Source organism: Bombina bombina, chromosome 11 (assembly GCF_027579735.1).
Source record: "Bombina bombina isolate aBomBom1 chromosome 11, aBomBom1.pri, whole genome shotgun sequence".
Lineage (NCBI taxonomy): Eukaryota > Metazoa > Chordata > Amphibia > Anura > Bombinatoridae > Bombina > Bombina bombina.
Genome location: NC_069509.1, coordinates 167,107,869 through 167,128,417, shown reverse-complemented (window position 1 = coordinate 167,128,417; position 20,549 = coordinate 167,107,869). Strand labels below are relative to the sequence as shown.

Sequence of the window (20,549 nt, the reverse complement as noted above, 5' to 3'; positions counted from 1 at the left end):
ACAATATAAATAATGTCACTCTACACTCTGAATCTATACAATATAAATAGGTCACTCTACACTCTGAATCTATACAATATAAAAATGTCACTACTCTCTAAATCTATACAATATAAAAATGTCACTCTACACTCTGAATCTATACAATATAAAAATGTCACTCTACACTCTGAATCTATACAATATAAATAGGTCACTCTTCACTCTGAATCTATACAATATAAATAGGTCACTCTACACTCTGAATCTATACAATATAAATAGGTCACTCTACACTCTGAATCTATACAATATAAAAATGTCACTACTCTCTAAATCTATACAATATAAAAATGTCACTCTACACTCTGAATCTATACAATATAAAAATGTCACTCTACACTCTGAATCTATACAATATAAAAAATAGGTCACGCTACTCGCTGAATCTATACAATATAAATAGGTCACTCTATACTCTGAATCTATACAATATAAAAATGTCACTCTACACTCTGAATCTATACAATATAAATAGGTCACTCTATGCTCTGAATCTATACAATATAAATAGGTCACTCTATGCTCTGAATCTATACAATATAAATAGGTCACTCTATACTCTGAATCTATACAATATAAATAGGTCACTCTATGCTCTGAATCTATACAATATAAATAGGTCACTCTATGCTCTGAATCTATACAATATAAATAGGTCACTCTATACTCTGAATCTATACAATATAAAAATGTCACTCTACACTCTGAATCTATACAATATAAATAGGTCACTCTATGCTCTGAATCTATACAATATAAATAGGTCACTCTATGCTCTGAATCTATACAATATAAATAGGTCACTCTATACTCTGAATCTATACAATATAAATAGGTCACTCTATACTCTGAATCTATACAATATAAAAATGTCACTCTACACTCTGAATCTATACAATATAAAAAATAGGTCACGCTACTCGCTGAATCTATACAATATAAATAGGTCACTCTACTCTCTGAATATACAATATAAATAATGTCATTCTACACTCACTCTATGCTCTGAATCTATACAATATAAATAGGCCACTCTATACTCTGAATCTATACAATATAAAAAATAGGTCACGCTACTCGCTGAATCTATACAATATAAATAGGTCACTCTACGCTCTGAATATACAATATAAATAATGTCATTCTACACTCACTCTATGCTCTGAATCTATACAATATAAATAGGTCACTCTATACTCTGAATCTATACAATATAAAAAATAGGTCACGCTACTCGCTGAATCTATACAATATAAATAGGTCACTCTACGCTCTGAATATACAATATAAATAATGTCACTCTACACTCTATGCTCTGAATCTATACAATATAAAAAATAGGTCACGCTACTCGCTGAATCTATACAATATAAATAGGTCACTGTACGCTCTGAATATACAATATAAATAATGTCACTCTACACTCACTCTATGCTCTGAATCTATACAATATAAATAGGTCACTCTACGCACTGAATATACAATATAAATAATGTCACTCTACACTCTATGCTCTGAATCTATACAATATAAAAAATAGGTCACGCTACTCGCTGAATCTATACAATATAAATAGGTCACTGTACGCTCTGAATATACAATATAAATAATGTCACTCTACACTCACTCTACACTCTGAATCTATACAATATAAATAGGTCACGCTACTCGCTGAATCTATACAATATAAATAGGTCACTCTACGCTCTGAATATACAATATAAATAATGTCACTCTACACTCACTCTACACTCTGAATCTATACAATATAAATAGGTCACTCTACTCTCTGAATATACAATATAAATAATGTCACTCTACACTCACTCTATGCTCTGAATCTATACAATATAAAAATGTCACTCTACACTCTGAATCTATACAATATAAATAGGTCACTCTACGCTCTTAATATACAATATAAATAATGTCATTCTACACTCTGAATCTATACAATATAAAAATGTCACTCTACACTCTGAATCTATACAATATAAATAGGTCACTCTACACTCTGAATATACAATATAAATAGGTCACTCTACGCTCTGAATATACAATATAAATAGGTCACTCTACACTCTGAATCTATACAATATAAAAATGCCACTCTACTCTCTGAATCTATACAATATAAATAGGTCACTCTACTCGCTGAATCTTTACAATATAAAAATGTCACTCTATGCTCTGAATCTATACAATATAAATAGGTCACTCTACACTCTGAATCTATACAATATAAAAATGTCACTACTCTCTAAATCTATACAATATAAAAATGTCACTCTACACTCTGAATCTATACAATATAAATAGGTTACTCTACACTCTGAATCTATACAATATAAAAATGTCACTCTACGCTCTGAATATACAATATAAATAGGTTACTCTACACTCTGAATCTATACAATATAAAAAGGTCACTCTACACTCTGAATCTATACAATATAAATAGGTCACTCTACACTCTGAATCTATACAATATAAATAGGTTACTCTACACTCTGAATCTATACAATATAAATAGGTCACTCTATGCTATGAATCTATACAAAATAAATAGGTCACTCTATACTCTGAATCTATACAATATAAATAGGTCACTCTATGCTCTGAATCTATACAATATAAATAGGTCACTCTATACTCTGAATCTATACAATATAAATAGGTCACTCTATGCTCTGAATCTATACAATATAAATAGGTCACTCTATACTCTGAAGCTATACAATATAAAAATGTCACTCTACACTCTGAATCTATACAATATAAAAAATAGGTCACGCTACTCGCTGAATCTATACAATATAAATAGGTCACTCTATGCTCTGAATCTATACAATATAAATAGGTCACTCTACACTCTGAATCTATACAATATAAATAGGTCACTCTACACTCTGAATCTATACAATATAAAAAATAGGTCACGCTACTCGCTGAATCTATACAATATAAATAGGTCACTCTATGCTCTGAATCTATACAATATAAATAGGTCACTCTATACTCTGAATCTATACAATATAAATAGGTCACTCTATACTCTGAATCTATACAATATAAATAGGTCACTCTATGCTCTGAATATACAATATAAATAATGTCACTCTACACTCTGAATCTATACAATATAAATAGGTCACTCTACACTCTGAATATATACAATATAAATAGGTCACTCTACGCTCTGAATATATACAATATAAATAGGTCACTCTACACTCTGAATCTATACAATATAAATAGGTCACTCTATGCTCTGAATATACAATATAAATAATGTCACTCTACACTCTGAATCTATACAATATAAATAGGTCACTCTACACTCTGAATATATACAATATAAATAGGTCACTCTATACTCTGAATCTATACAATATAAATAATGTCACTCTACACTCACTCTATGCTGTGAATCTATACAATATAAATAGGTCACTCTATGCTCTGAATCTATACAATATAAATAGGTCACTCTATGCTCTGAATCTATACAATATAAATAGGTCACTCTATGCTCTGAATCTATACAATATAAATAGGTCACTCTATGCTCTGAATCTATACAATATAAATAGGTCACTCTACACTCTGAATCTATACAATATAAATAGGTCACTCTACACTCTGAATCTATACAATATAAAAATGTCACTCTACACTCTGAATCTATACAATATAAATAGGTCACTCTATGCTCTGAATATACAATATAAATAGGTCACTCTACACTCTGAATCTATACAATATAAATAGGTCACTCTACACTCTGAATATACAATATAAATAGGTCACTCTATACTCTGAATCTATACAATATAAATAGGTCACTCTACACTCTGAATATACAATATAAATAATGTCATTCTACACTCTGAATCTATACAATATAAAAATGTCACTCTACACTCTGAATCTATACAATATAAATAGGTCACTCTATGCTCTGAATCTATACAATATAAAAATGACACTCTACACTCTGAATCTATACAATATAAATAGGTCACTCTACACTCTGAATATACAATATAAATAGGTCACTCTATACTCTGAATATACAATATAAATAGGTCACTCTACACTCTGAATATACAATATAAATAGGTCACTCTACACTCTGAATCTATACAATATAAAAATGTCACTCTACGCTCTGAATATACAATATAAATAGGTTACTCTACACTCTGAATCTATACAATATAAAAAGGTCACTCTACACTCTGAATCTATACAATATAAATAGGTCACTCTACACTCTGAATCTATACAATATAAATAGGTTACTCTACACTCTGAATCTATACAATATAAATAGGTCACTCTATGCTCTGAATCTATACAAAATAAATAGGTCACTCTATACTCTGAATCTATACAATATAAATAGGTCACTCTATGCTCTGAATCTATACAATATAAATAGGTCACTCTATACTCTGAATCTATACAATATAAATAGGTCACTCTATGCTCTGAATCTATACAATATAAGTAGGTCACTCTATACTCTGAAGCTATACAATATAAAAATGTCACTCTACACTCTGAATCTATACAATATAAAAAATAGGTCACGCTACTCGCTGAATCTATACAATATAAATAGGTCACTCTATGCTCTGAATCTATACAATATAAATAGGTCACTCTACACTCTGAATCTATACAATATAAATAGGTCACTCTACACTCTGAATCTATACAATATAAAAAATAGGTCACGCTACTCGCTGAATCTATACAATATAAATAGGTCACTCTATGCTCTGAATCTATACAATATAAATAGGTCACTCTATACTCTGAATCTATACAATATAAATAGGTCACTCTATACTCTGAATCTATACAATATAAATAGGTCACTCTACACTCTGAATCTATACAATATAAATAGGTCACTCTATGCTCTGAATATACAATATAAATAATGTCACTCTACACTCTGAATCTATACAATATAAATAGGTCACTCTACACTCTGAATATATACAATATAAATAGGTCACTCTACGCTCTGAATATATACAATATAAATAGGTCACTCTACACTCTGAATCTATACAATATAAATAGGGCACTCTATGCTCTGAATATACAATATAAATAATGTCACTCTACACTCTGAATCTATACTATATAAATAGGTCACTCTACACTCTGAATATATACAATATAAATAGGTCACTCTACGCTCTGAATATATACAATATAAATAGGTCACTCTACACTCTGAATCTATACAATATAAATAGGTCACTCTATGCTCTGAATCTATACAATATAAATAGGTCACTCTACACTCTGAATCTATACAATATAAATAATGTCACTCTACACTCACTCTATGCTCTGAATCTATACAATATAAATAGGTCACTCTATGCTCTGAATCTATACAATATAAATAGGTCACTCTATGCTCTGAATCTATACAATATAAATAGGTCACTCTACACTCTGAATCTATACAATATAAATAGGTCACTCTACACTCTGAATCTATACAATATAAATAGGTCACTCTATGCTCTGAATCTATACAATATAAATAGGTCACTCTATGCTCTGAATATACAATATAAATAGGTCACTCTACACTCTGAAGCTATACAATATAAATAGGTCACTCTATACTCTGAATCTATACAATATAAAAATGTCACTCTACACTCTGAATCTATACAATATAAATAGGTCACTCTATGCTCTGAATATACAATATAAATAGGTCACTCTACACTCTGAATCTATACAATATAAATAGGTCACTCTACACTCTGAATATACAATATAAATAGGTCACTCTATACTCTGAATCTATACAATATTAATAGGTCACTCTACACTCTGAATATACAATATAAATAATGTCATTCTACACTCTGAATCTATACAATATAAAAATGTCACTCTACACTCTGAATCTATACAATATAAATAGGTCACTCTATGCTCTGAATCTATACAATATAAAAATGACACTCTACACTCTGAATCTATACAATATAAATAGGTCACTCTACACTCTGAATATACAATATAAATAGGTCACTCTATACTCTGAATATACAATATAAATAGGTCACTCTACACTCTGAATATACAATATAAATAGGTCACTCTACACTCTGAATATACAATATAAATAGGTCACTCTACACTCTGAATCTATACAATATAAATAGGTCACTCTACACTCTGAATATACAATATAAATAGGTCACTCTACACTCTGAATCTATACAATATAAATAGGTCACTCTACACTCTGAATCTATACAATATAAATAGGTCACTCTACACTCTGAATATACAATATAAATAGGTCACTCTACACTCTGAAGCTATACAATATAAATAGGTCACTCTACACTCTGAATCTATACAATATAAATAATGTCACTCTACACTCTGAATCTATACAATATAAATAGGTCACTCTACTCTCTGAATATACAATATAAATAATGTCATTCTACACTCACTCTATGCTCTGAATCTATACAATATAAGAATGTCACTCTACACTCACTCTATGCTCTGAATCTATACAATATAAGAATGTCACTCTACACTCGGAAGCTATACAATATAAGAATGTCACTCTACACTTGGAAGCTATACAATATAAGAATGTCACTCTACACTTGGAAGCTATACAATATAAGAATGTCACTCTACACTTGGAAGCTATACAATATAAGAATGTCACTCTACACTTGGAAGCTATACAATATAAGAATGTCACTCTACACTTGGAAGCTATACAATATAAGAATGTCACTCTACACTTGGAAGCTATACATTATAAGAATGTCACTCTACACTCGGAAGCTATACAATATAAGAATGTCACTCTACACTTGGAAGCTATACAATATAAGAATGTCACTCTACACTTGGAAGCTATACAATATAAGAATGTCACTCTACACTCGGAAGCTATACAATATAAGAATGTCACTCTAGACTCGGAAGCTATACAATATAAGAATGTCACTCTACACTCGGAAGCTATACAATATAAACATGTCACTCTACACTCGGAAGCTATACAATATAAGAATGTCACTCTACACTCGGAAGCTATACAATATAAACATGTCACTCTACACTCGGAAGCTATACAATATAAGAATGTCACTCTACACTCGGAAGCTATACAATATAAACATGTCACTCTACACTCGGAAGCTATACAATATAAACATGTTACTTTTTTGTCCATATTTTAACTGTAAGAATTAACAAGTGATGTAAAATAATTTCTCATTTTGTTTTAGGAATAAGAAAACAAGCATTACTTACATGTCGTGTTCGTTGCTAAAAGAAAATAGAGAAGATAAAATTAGGGTTTATATCTTGGAGTAAAATATAAATATTGTAACATTCAATGACGTCATATTTCTCTAAAAACAATGCTTAGCAATCTATCGTACTTAAAGGGAAAGTACAAATTATACTGAACTAAAGTTCAGTAGATTCCTATATCCTAAAAACATGAAACAATGAAGTAATATGACTGAGTGTGCTGTTAAAAATCTATTGGGGCAAGTTGACACCTTTTGTTTGGCTAAACCATTTACCTTAATGATAATAATAAGCTGTAGACACGTACATTCGTTTCAGTACGAATGCAAACTCGTAAGGAAAAACGGATATTCAAACAAATGGACCAACTACTTACCCCCTTCACTGCGCAAGGTTCTGATGCTGTCTGTGACAGCATCTGAAAGAGGCCCCCTTAGGAGCCCATGGAAGCGCATTCTCGTGAGCACAATGCTTCCTAGCAATGCGAACGCGAGGTTGTATTCGCATTTCGATTTACTTGTAATACCAGTGCACATTATAGTGTGCTCGCAAGCGATATTTAGCGCTACACTTGTAATCTGGCACTTTGGGTTTATGTCAATCTACAGATTGTTTGTACTAGAGTGGGTAAAAATAGGAAAGGCTATTGCTCTTGATTACAATAGAAAAGGATTCAAGTTTTAGAGGAATTCATTTTTTTGTTTCTTGTTGGAAATTAACTAATTTTACTCCATATAATAAACATCTCTGCTATTTATCTACAAAAGAGAGAAGCGCTGAACCTGGGAACGAACAACAGCATAATAGCCTGTTCTATGGCTAGTTACTACCCTAGGAGCAGCCTCATTTTTTCTCAACATGTGCCTTTCACAGAGAACTTTCCTGTAGTAAATCAGTCTGATCCTTACTTAACAGTACAGTCCAGCCCTGAAATACCAGGCAGTCCCTCTCTGAACGAGAGAAACGGCAAAACCCCAGATGTATATTTCAGCTTAGTGTGAGCCTCGTCAGTGAGATGCAGCCATATCTCTTTAGGTACACTGAGCAATGGGTCCACGTCTAGCTTCCTTAATCACCCTTACATAGACTTCCTTCAGGGTCACCTTTCAGTTATTAAAGTCAAGTCTAATAAGAGAGACAAAACACACAACGTAACAGAGTTTTAATCCCTCCCACTTAATCAATTTTTAGCCCCCAGCAATGAGTGATGATGAAACTTGAAGCGCTGATCAGCACAACATTTAGATCCTGTATTCTTCTCTGAAAACCTACAAACAGAGCAGAGGAGTGGACAGGAGTTCAGGCAGGCAGTGAAAATCTTTTCCCAGTGTGGAGATACCACAAGCCTCCCTGGTGAAATGTGGGCATACCCACCAATCCTGTGGTCTACAGTGTACTGTTCCTTAGATATCCTTGACACTGTGCTTACGCTGCCTCAGATAGGCCTACCTGTTGAAAATAGTTTTCTGCAACTAAGGGGAGCATGGTAGACAAAGGGGCTAACAGGTAAGAACCATTTACCTTCATAGCACGCAGGCTATTAGCATGATCATGTGTCACATAGCCTGGTGACATAGTCATGTACACCAGATAACACAGTTTTAGGCACTTTTAAAAAGAAAAAAATATCTAAAAAATTGAATATTGTCTTTTTATATTTACCACTTTAAATATAAATTAATCTGCTCTTCTATGTTGTAGCCATCTTCTCAAGCAGGGAAGAAGCTCTCAGGAGGAAAGGTTAATTAGACACTCAGGCCTAACAGAACAGGGGCACATTTCCTTATTTTAACCTCTTCTTTGTTGGGCCTGATTAAAATAGCTATTTCATTAAAATGTCTTATTGTTTAAAGGGGACAGTACACAACTACTGTAAGCCTTACACTTTTACATTTTAAAACACATATTTTCTTTTTAAAGAGACGTGTCTATTTTTTTTTATTCCCTTCTAGGGACTTCAGTTTTACATTGTGCCAGTTATACTGTGTTCCCCTTAGGGGGTAACACCTTTCTTGGCCTCTAATGTATTTCTATGCTGCTATCTACTTGTAGATTCTTGACTTTTTTTTTACTATATTCTACATATTATGGAGAAAACTGGTGCAGCTCACATCTCCGGACATCATGATGACCCCTTGGAAAGGCAATCTACTGACAATTTAACCCCTTCACAAAAATGTTTGCTATGTAGTATTTGTTGGTGCCCCCCCCCCCATTCAGTTATGCCATTTATACTCAGAGTCTATGAGTAATGCTAGACAGGGTCATGCAGAATTGCATTTGCAGCTGAGTGCTCAGGGATTTACTACTTCCAGGTTTATTTCCAGGACAGCTCTACAGCGCTGTCTCCTAGTTTCAAACATTATATTTACTCTGCAATTTCTTAACTGATGGCTTTCATGTCTCCATCAGTTAAATGCAAACACATGCAAAGGGCAGAAAATCACTCTTCGTTGGCCCTAAGTTAATGTGTGACATCCCAAAGAGTAGTCAGGAGTACAATTAAAACAGAATCTTCCTCCTCTGCTGAGGATAATTATTCAAAAACCCAGGAGAACCCTTGGCTGACGAATTAGCAGAAGATGTGTCCTTTAAATTCAGGTCAGAGCACATACATGCTCTCTAACTGGGGATTTTAATAGCCTTGGAGGTTGAGGACCTGCCATCTGCAGACAATCTGTGGAAAAGTTCCATAAGGCAGTCCCTAAGAAGCCATCTACCTTTCCTGTTCTTGATTTGGTTTCTGACCTAAATAACAAGGAATGGAACAAACCAGCCATCCCCTTTCTTCCCTCGGCCAAATTCAAAAACATGTTCCCTTTACCCTCTGAAAGATTTAAGGCATAGTAGACTATTCCAAAGGTGGACATCACTATCTCTAGGTGGACTATCATTTCTTTAGAGGACAGTACCTCTTTTAATGATCCAAGGTTCTCTTAGAAAGTACTTTTTCTCTTGGGCCAGAAGGGTGCCTGAACTTTCTGCTCTCTCTTGTGATTCTTCCTACCTGATTTTTGCATCAGGATAAAGCAGTTTAAAGAACTAACTACTCTTTCCTTCCTTTGGTTGTATCTTGGGATAACAGGAAAATTGTAGTTCGATCTCCCAGTCCAACTCCTAAAAAGGCAACATTCTAATTTGGATGTAGTCAGGGCATTTACATTTTATCTTCAATCTACAAAAGAATTTAGAAATTTATCTCCTTTGTTTATCCATTTTTTCTGGTCCCCGCAGGGACAAAAAGTTAAAGCAATATCATTGGCAGCATGGTTTAAAGCTTTAATTCACAATGCATACTTGGCTGTCGTGAAGTCTCCCCAGAATGAATTACTGCTGATTCTACTAGAGCAGTTGCTACCTCTTGGGCTTTCAGGAATGAAGCTTCCATTAATTATATTTGTAAGGCAGCTACTTGGTCATCTTTGAACACTTTTACCAAATTTCACCATTTCAACATGTTTGCTTCTTCTGAGGTTGCTTTTGGTAGTAAATTTCTGCAGGTCACAGTGCTTATATAATGCCTTTATGTGCCTTAACTGTTTTTTCCCACCTTATTTCATGTTGGTCTCATGGACTTCAAAGCTTGGGCATAGGATCCCACATGTGATGGCTCATGGACTCTAACAATATTGAGAAAGAAATTATTTCATTATGGTGAGAGTCCACAAGATCTGCCCTTGTATTTTATATACAGTCAGCAGTACCATTTTGCACTTCTTAAAATGTCTCCTTCTTAACCATATGTATGACTGCGGGATCATGGAAAAGTGGGAGGAATTAAAACTCTTTAATATTGGGTGTTTTTCCTCCTTCTATTAGACTGGACTTCTTGTGAACTGCTTGTGCAATGCCGCCCCCTACAGATTTGCAGCAAATCGGCCGCTAGCAGGGGGTGTCAATCAGCCTGATCCTATAGCATCGGGTCGGATTGAAGACCACAGCCTCAGAGCAGGTGGACAAGTTATGGAGCAGCTGTCTTTCGACTGCTGCTTCAAAACGACTGTTTCCAGCGACAGAAACAGGGGCATCAAGCTCCATTTGGAGCTTGATAATTTGACCCCCAAGTATCATTTTAGTAATGGGGCTGCAATGTTATCCTATGTTAAAAAAGCCTCTTCTTTGTTAACCTCTCCTCTTGAGGATAAATATAAATGGATGTAAAATCTCAGAGAGCTTAGTGTCCATTTCACCTGCATGAGTGAGCAAAATGTGTCTACAGCGTCATCATTGGAGCTCTGTGATTCTTTTGTACATTTTAAAATGAGCAAAACAAATAACAGCCAAGCGATCTCAGCAATATAAATATAAACAACAAGTTAAAACTGCATTAGAAGTATAAAGCTAACATACCTTGAAAGCCCTCCACACGTACAGAACCTGAACTTTCAACATGGACATTCATTTTCCAATTTCCTGGAGTAGGTTTTTTCACAAGGTGCATGGATCCCCAAGTTTCAGATACAATGACTTTTGTTTTAACATCAGAACCTGGAGTTTAGAGGAAAATATTATTATTGTTGTTATTATTATTATTGTTAATTTAAACAATACACAGTTGTGGTGAAGAATTTATTCAAGCACATTTTGTCTATTTTTGCCTTAGTAGAACCATATTAACATCATTAAATGGTTACTGAACCCAAATTTTTTCTTTCGTGATTCAGATAGAGGATGCAATTTTTAGCAACTTTCTAATTTACTCCTATTATCAATTTTTCTTCGTTCTCTTGCTATCGTTATTTGAAAAAAGAAAGCCTGGAACCCCGGACAGCACTTGTTTATTGGTGGATGAATTTATCCACCAATCAGCAAAAACAACCCAGGTTGTTCATCCAAAATGGGGCCGGCATGTAAGCTTTTTAAAAAAAATTCCAAGAGAATGAAGAACATTTGATAATAGGAGTAAATTAGAATGTTGCTTAAAATTGCATGCTCTATCTTAATCATGAAAGAAAAAAATTGGGTTCAATGTCCCTTTAATTGGCAAAGTCACCCAACAATGTTGTGATCCACTGGTCAGTTTTGCTGGAACCTACCTTTTGGGCACATATGGCTTAAAGGAATAGTCTAGTCAAAATTAAACTTTCATGATTCAGATAGAGCAGCAATATTAAGCAACTTTCTAATTTACTCCCATTATCACTTTTTATTCGTTCTCTTGATATCTTTATTTGAATGTAAGCTTAGGAGCCAGCCCATTTTTGGTTCAGAGCCTGGGTAACTCTTGCTGATTGGTGGCTACATTTAGACACCAATCAGAAAGTGCTTCCCAGGTGCTGAATACCAAGAGAAAGAATTCAATTTGATAATAGGAATACATTAGAAAGTTGCTTAATGTTGCCGGCTCTATCTGAATCATGAAAGTTTAATTTTGACTAGAGTATTCCTTTAAAGCATTGTGTTAAATAAAAGTAGGCCTGAACATTCATTATCTTAAGATGAGAACAAATGTATGACATAAGATAGAGGTTTTAAACTTTAAAAAAGACTTAAGATAAACAGATACGTAGATAAACAAACAAATATACAGACAGACAGACAGACAGATAGATAGATAGATAGATAGATAGATAAGCTATTGCCACAGTTTATAGTTGTTTTAATACATACTGTCTGGTCCAGTTAGCTTTATTGAGTAAAACACTCCATCTGTGGTCACTATTAGAGCAGTAAAAATATCTGTAACTGAAAAATTATCAGCATGTTTGCCCCCATTATATTCTTTTGAGAACAGTCGTCTGGAGCTGTTAACAGGCCTGGAAAGTGTAAAGTCCAAATAATACATCACCTAGGAAATGTGTAATAAAAAAGCAATATTATTAGTAAATTCAGTAGTGCACACTAATGTAAATGTGAAAATGTGTTCAGCATTATTATCATCATCATCCAATCTAAGAGGTTGTTGGAGAACAAAGGTTGAGGAGACTGGTTGATGTCTGAATGATGAGTGATTAAAGAATTGGCCTTGTATGCAACTTAGGGAATTTAAAGGTTCTCTGAACAGTCAGGTGTTGATAAAAGAAACTTCAAGACTATAGAAGAGTGCAATATATAAAGGTAAAGAGTTCTACAGCACATGATCAGCATGAGAAAAGTTCTGTTAGCGAGAGTGATGTTCGGTCAGAGAAGGGTAGGGTCCGAGACAGTAACGGACCTATTCAACAGAGGGTCCTGGTGCAAGATTGTTTTGGGACCCCCCAAAGGTAACTCAGTAGAAAGCAAAAGTATTAATATACATTCTGCTCTGTATAATGATTTTTAGGATAGATAGACAGATGGACCTACAACCTGCACTAATAAAAGGCTCCCCCGCATTAGGATTGTAAACATTCTGCACACAACTATGTATAGACGGGCTGTTATGAGCCCCCTCCAGCTCTTGGGCCCTGGTGCGACTGCACCTGCTGCACCAATGGTAGTTCCACCCCTGGTCACAGATATAGTGAGGGGGGAGTATTTGAAGAATTTATAACCATAGTATTGTGTACAGTATTGAAGAAGGTTTTTTAATTTGATCCTGTTGTCTAATAGCTGCCAGTATAGACCATCATATATAGGTGTGGCAGAAGATGAATAGTGGTTGAGTCTGAAGACAAATTTATAATAAGGGAAAATATGAAATTCTGTTGAAAAGTAAACCAATGAAATAATATTTTAGAAATATTTTGCAAGTGGAAATGACAGTATTTGGTGGAAGACTGGATGTGGTTACTAATGGAAAACGCATTACTCCAAAGTAGATGATGTAAAAAGTTTATATTTTCCTGGAAGTCTCAACAATAATGGGGATTTCATGTATTGTTGTTGTTTTAGAAACATAAATTACTAAGATTTCATTTTTTAATTTATTGATTATGAGGTGGTGATATCCTGGAAGAAATGCTGCAAAGACAATAGATCATAGATTGAAGGACCCAATAAAAAGCCTTTTACTGATGTAAATCCAAGTGGTTAAAACATTCTGTGGTCTACCATCACTATAAAACAACAGGCCTTTCAGTCATCACTTTGTAAAAAAGGGTGCTAAACTTACCCTTTCTGTGCCACAATCTCCTCGCTAAACTCAGCAGCTCTGGCTGCCAACGGCACAGTGCTCTGTTCTCAGTGAGGTGACGTTTTCCACCTCTAAACCAATTGGCATGCTAGCATAAAGTCATATGACTAGCAAGGCTATTGGTTTAGAGGTAGTAAGGTGGCCAGATCGAAAAAAAGAGTGCTGTGCCATGGGAGCCCGGAAACGCTAATATCCTGGAAGAAAGTAAGGCGGTCACTACACAGAATGGGTAAGTTTAGCTCCCTTTGTAACAAAGTGATCACTGAAAGTCCTTTTTATTTTTAGTGATGGTAAATCCTAGGGTTTTTAAAATGCTCAGATTTATCATCACTTTAACTTCTTTTGATAACGACAAAACTGATGTATTACCATAAAAGAAATCACTGAAGCATTTGTTGAGATAAATTATTTAAACCATGATTGGCAGTCTCACAAGCACCTAGAGAACTGAGAATATTTAGTAGAATAGGGTGGGTGACGGGCAGGCCAACATACATCGATCTTCACAAATAGAAACCATTATGGGGTAGTGGTTGGAATTTTGAAATATCTATATTTTACACAAATTAATGTCATACATTTTCATGTCCTGTTCAATATTTAACAGCCTTGTAAATACATGTTCTTAGCACAGGTGGATGTCAAACTGAAGGTTACCAACTTACTTTTCCCAGCTCTGATAGACTAACTTCAAATACGTGTCCAAAGCTCCTTTGTGCAATCTCTCTGTATATCATAAAATCAGGAGCATATACACCTGAACAAAGATTGGTAATTAAAAAGTACACCTAGAGATAAAGGAAAAAACAAAAAAATGAAACTGTAGAACACAAATTGTCAAAAAAAGAATTAGTAAAAAGAAGTCATTCAAATTTATTTGAATCTTGCAGAAAAGTCAAGTAACAAATCAAGGTATTAATGTCCAATCGACAGGCACCAAGCAACCTATGGGTAGATTCTGGGGGCTTTAAGTGGGACAAACTTATAAGGTAGGAGGAGAAAATGCAACAGTAACCAAGGTAGAAGTTGTAACCCAGGTAAACATGGTAATATGTTACTTTTATTTCAATGTGCTAAAAGCAGACACTTGAGTCCCTAACGCATTTTGTGCTTCATTGCGGTTTCTCAAAGTCACTTTTGAGAAAGAGCACATAGTGAATAATACAGAATACAGGAATTATTTTCCTGGTCCACCTGGTCAAAGAGGGTATGTGATAACACTGTGGTTGACAAATGCAATAGGCCAATTATGTCCGTTTTATTTTGTCACTGCTTAATACTGCATGCACGCATATACACTTATTCTGGAACTGTGCCCTGATTGGATACCTAGGTTCAGGAGGATTCATGGGACAGGGAAGAACCTCTTGACAAAAATAAAAATAATATATTCTAACTTCTAAATGGAGCAGCGCTTTTTTTTCTTGCTTAGGTTTGATATAGAGAGTTTTACGGACAAAATCATTACTAAGTTATGGAAACAAGGATTTCATATCTACCAAAATCAAGGTAGCTAAATTTGAATCTGAATACTCATGTGCTGAGTTGTTTCTAATGATAATGTATGTGTGCCTGCTTAGTTTAGGGCTGTGACTTTAACTATTTTCTTAATGCTGTAGTATCTGTGAATACTCATGATGCTTATCTCCTAAGAGAGCACACAATGTTATACTATACTGTGTTAAAGTGAAAGTAAATACTAGTGTTTGTGAAAAGCTAGGATTTACCATTGGAACAAATAAAGGGGACTTTCAGTCATGAAGTATTAAATACTTTATGCTGAAAGTTCCTTTCTATCTCTGCAGCGTTCGCCGCACTGAGCACCTCAGGCAGCCCACGGCAGAATGCTATTATTTAAATGAGGTGACGTTTACACCTCTTAGCTAATAGCCATGCAGACCAGCTGGCATTATGCCGGGTAGCTAGCATGCTATTGGATAAGATCACCTCAGTGATAAAATAACGTTCTGCCGTGGGCGGCCTGAGGCGCTTAGTGCTGCGAATGCTGCAGACAAATAAAGGAACTTTCAGCATGAAGTAGTTTATACTTCATGACTGAAAGTCCTCTTTTATTTGTTGCACTGGTAAATGCTAGCATTTCACAAACACTAGGATGTACTATCACTTGAAGAGCAGGCTTCTATAGAATTACAAAGGGCAGGTGGGAGGTACTAGTCTTACTATTGGCTGTAAGATTTAGCATGAGGGGGATTAAAAAAGAGAATTCAAATATATATTTTTTCTGCAAACAAAATGCATTTAAAAGATGTTTTATTAATGTTATTTCATGTTATAAAAATTACTGAAAAAAAAAGGTTACCATTGCTTTAAAGAATACAGTAGTGTTGTATTGTGCATTTTAAACTTTTTTTGTCTCTTTAAGTGCATTTTAGACAAAACATTGCACATTATTAATACTGAACTGAACAGCTGCCAAAAGCAGAGCAAGACGCCTACCAGCCATGTTTTCATTTAAAGGGACATGTGAAAACATAGGGCTAAACTGCAAATGGTGACCACGCTAACTAACAAGCATATTACATGTAGGAAGTAAAAGGTTACGCTCAAGCGCAAACATAAACTGTGCACGATTAGTGTGACTGGATACATAGGGGACGATTTAAGAAGCAGCGTATGCTGCTGTTTCCGTGCGAGCCTTCAGACTTGCCGGAAACAAGTTAAGAAGCAGTGGTCTTAAGACCGCTGCTCCTTAACTCGTTCGTCACCTCTGAGGCGGCGGACAGCAATCAGCCTGATCAGATACGATCGGGTTTATTTATACCCCCCTGCTTGCGGCCAATTGGCCGTGAATGTGGAGGGGGCGGCATTTTGTGAGAAATGCTTGTGGAATGATAAATGCAGACAGTGTATGAACATTAATGAATCAGCCCCCTAGTGTAATAGGGTTACACAAAAAAGTTTACAAAACACATTCAAAACATATTAAAATAAACGATTACACTCATATATAAAATTATATTCTGATAAAAAAAATCATATAAATATTGATAAAAATGTTTTATAAAGGTTAAAAGGGATATGGTATATGACAATCTAACTGGAAAAGGTCTATTATATGATTATGTATATATTTATTTCTAAATATGTACTATATATGTGTGTATTTTTATTTGCATATATGTATATTCATGTGTATTTATGTGTTTATATGTGTAAATATGTATGCACACATATACATACTGCATAAACACATATACACACATACATAAACATATATATACTGTAAATATATATATTTAGCTTTTAAGCCATTTTCTGTTAAATACCTTGAAATATGCAATATAACTTCAAATCAATTTTTATATATATATATTAATGTGTCTTGAAAAAGAAATATTTTACATTCCAATTTCCTTTTCACTTGTAATACACGTGCTAACCTGTCCGCGCAGTTGAGCGCAGTTAGCACGCAATCAATTTTTTATTTTATTTATTATTAGATTATTATTTTTTATTAATTTTAATTTTTACTTTAATTGTCTCTTTAGAAACCCACATTGCTTCATGTAATGCACTCTGTTCATGGCATTATCTCATGTTACTGAAAACTGCATGTCAGTTTAAAAACAATCAATCTGCATCTTACAGAATGCTGTACCTGTGATTGCTTTTCAGCTATCAGTGAGTAGACGTCATTTACTAGGGTTGCATTATTGTAATCTTTAGCAGAAGCATCCGTCAGGACCAAAATGAATGAATTTTGGGGTGAAGATTTCAGGGCTAGTTCCAGCCCAGCAACAGCCAATTCTGGGCAATCTCCTCCTCCATACACCTTGATATTATTGAAGAAGTCTCCAAATTCAGATTTTGAAACAGTATATTTTACAGGCCCAACAGCTGACAGGAAGAAGAAAATAATTCAAATGTATAAAAAAATCTATGTGTTCACCCAAAATACAGAATTAGTAAAATTGCAAATAATAAAAATGTGTACAGATAAATAGATAAATAAATACTCCTGTATTATACTAAACACTGTGGGGGGCTTTAAGAATTCCTGGGATTAGCATAAGGCTATCCTACGGACTAGATAAGTTTATACTTTTAGGAAATATCGGCAGACTTGTTGGGTTTATGGCTCTTATCTGCCGTCAATATCTATATACAGTAATGACTGTTACACTTATACAAAGGAACTGCTATAAGAAGATACACTGAAAGTCAATCAGTCTCTGTTTGCTAATATTTACGGTGGTCTCACCCTTCCCAGCGACACACCTCCTAAGCATCCAGGATCCGTTTCTCCGTTTCCACATCTTTTTCAAGGATCCATAAAAAAAAGTTGTGGAAACGGGGAAATTCTCACCAACAGGAGCCATGTTACTTGTGAGGAGAGTTTGGATTTTTTCAATTGGATTTTTTGTTTGTGTATTGATTCATTTTTTATGATCGACAGACATTATTTGTGTTATATGTTGTTTGTAATTCTCTCCAATATGTTGAAGTAGAGATTTGTGTCATTTACTTCTGAAAAATACTTATAAAGCTTGTTGAGATCAGAGCTAGAATGTAAATAATTTCAAGTATGTTAAATAAAATATTATACCTGGATCATTAAATTCCACCATGGTGTACTGCCTCACGCCACACGGGAATCTCTGTGAAACTCTGTCAAGGAGCCATCCATTGACTAATTTTAACTGCTGAAGGTCATCAGACATGGATCCGGTAGTGTCCACCAGATAAGTCAAAGAAGACGACTCTAATGAAAACAAATAAATCAAAATAACTAATTTATATATATATATATATATATATATATATATATATATATATATATATATATATATATATATACATACACACAGAGAGAAATGCACTCACAGGAATGAACAACCAGCTCAATACCATTGTTAGCCTGTTCTATGGTGATTTACCACCTGGGTGCAACTTCTTTTAGTCCAGGATCCCTCCTAATCCTAAACCTGATCCCGCCTAATATATATATAGTTGCACATGTGTGCACGTGCATTATTTGTGTGTTCCTTTCATTCTATCATAGCCACAATTCAAGCTAATACAAATCTAATTTGTATCTATTTTAATTTTTCCTTTTCTAGTCATACATATTTAAGATATTTGAAGAGATTATAGAACAAATATATAATTTCAAGTATTTTCATGCTCAATTTAAGAGATTAACTGGTTAACTAACTGTTACACTCGAATAAAATGTTGCACAAAACACATCAAAGATAGATTTAAAAGTAAAGTTACACTCATAATACTTTCTAATAAAAATGATTTTAAAATAATTGAAATAAAAAAGTTCTAAGGGTTTAAAGATATGTGTTAATAATGTGTTTCAATACAGTACAGGGTGAAATACATTTTAAAATTACTCTTTTTGTTTGTTTTTTTGCATCTTCCATACTGTCCCAAGTTAGTTAGGGTTGAAAATTAATATGCATTATACAGGAAAATGCGTATTATTTAAACATTGTGTATACATGTATTGACATAGCTCCTATAGTTATAATAGAAAGAGGGTATTTTTGTCTTTATTAGTTAATTATAGTGAAGACATGACGTAGATGTAGTTCTGTGGGAGTTAGCTGGGCGTTTCAGGGGAGTAACCTGCATTTTGATTGGGATACATTGCCAGTAGTGCGATTTATTCCAATCTCGGAAGTTCAGGTTACGTATACGGTTTCAGTCATGCTTGTCTCACCCCCTTTTCACTGGTGAGACTTTACAGTGTGAGGCAGGTAGTGTAGGTGTAGTTACAGTTAGGTTACACAGGAATTATTTGAAGTGTTCATACATGGAAACTGTGTTAGGTTTCAGTGAGAGCGCTGTTTGTGCACTTCATGTCAACTGACCCCCTGCTTGCGGCCAATTGGCCGTGAATGTGGAGGGGGCGGCAACTGACTTTAGCAGAAGCCGCAATCCATATTATTTCCAATGGGAGACACATCGCCACTCGTTGGTACTTAACCGGTCCGCCCCCTTTTTTTTAAATATATCGACATATTGAAGGACTGCATGGCCCAAAAGGCATTTTCTTGTTGGTCTGTAGATACTTTGAATATCAGGGCCATAGTGTGTCACATATTTTTTTTTCTTTTTCAAAATGCTTTATTTAAAATCATGTATA

The 20,549-nt window shown here is 34.3% G+C and overlaps 1 protein-coding gene across 1 annotated transcript in view; it reads right to left on the bottom strand.

Annotated features, from left to right (window-relative positions):
- Positions 1-19,146, bottom strand: part of LOC128641729 (uromodulin-like) — a 50,649-nt gene extending 31,503 nt beyond the window's left edge. Inside the window, exons 1-6 of the mRNA XM_053694254.1 lie at positions 18,999-19,146; positions 18,051-18,289; positions 15,097-15,219; positions 12,988-13,165; positions 11,728-11,865; positions 7,375-7,389 (exon numbers count right to left, since the gene is read on the bottom strand). Coding sequence (XP_053550229.1) covers positions 7,375-7,389; positions 11,728-11,865; positions 12,988-13,165; positions 15,097-15,219; positions 18,051-18,289; positions 18,999-19,113 — 808 coding nt within the window. The 5' untranslated portion in view covers positions 19,114-19,146. The remainder of the gene's footprint in view (positions 1-7,374; positions 7,390-11,727; positions 11,866-12,987; positions 13,166-15,096; positions 15,220-18,050; positions 18,290-18,998) is intronic.
- Positions 19,147-20,549: the final 1,403 nt, after the last annotated feature.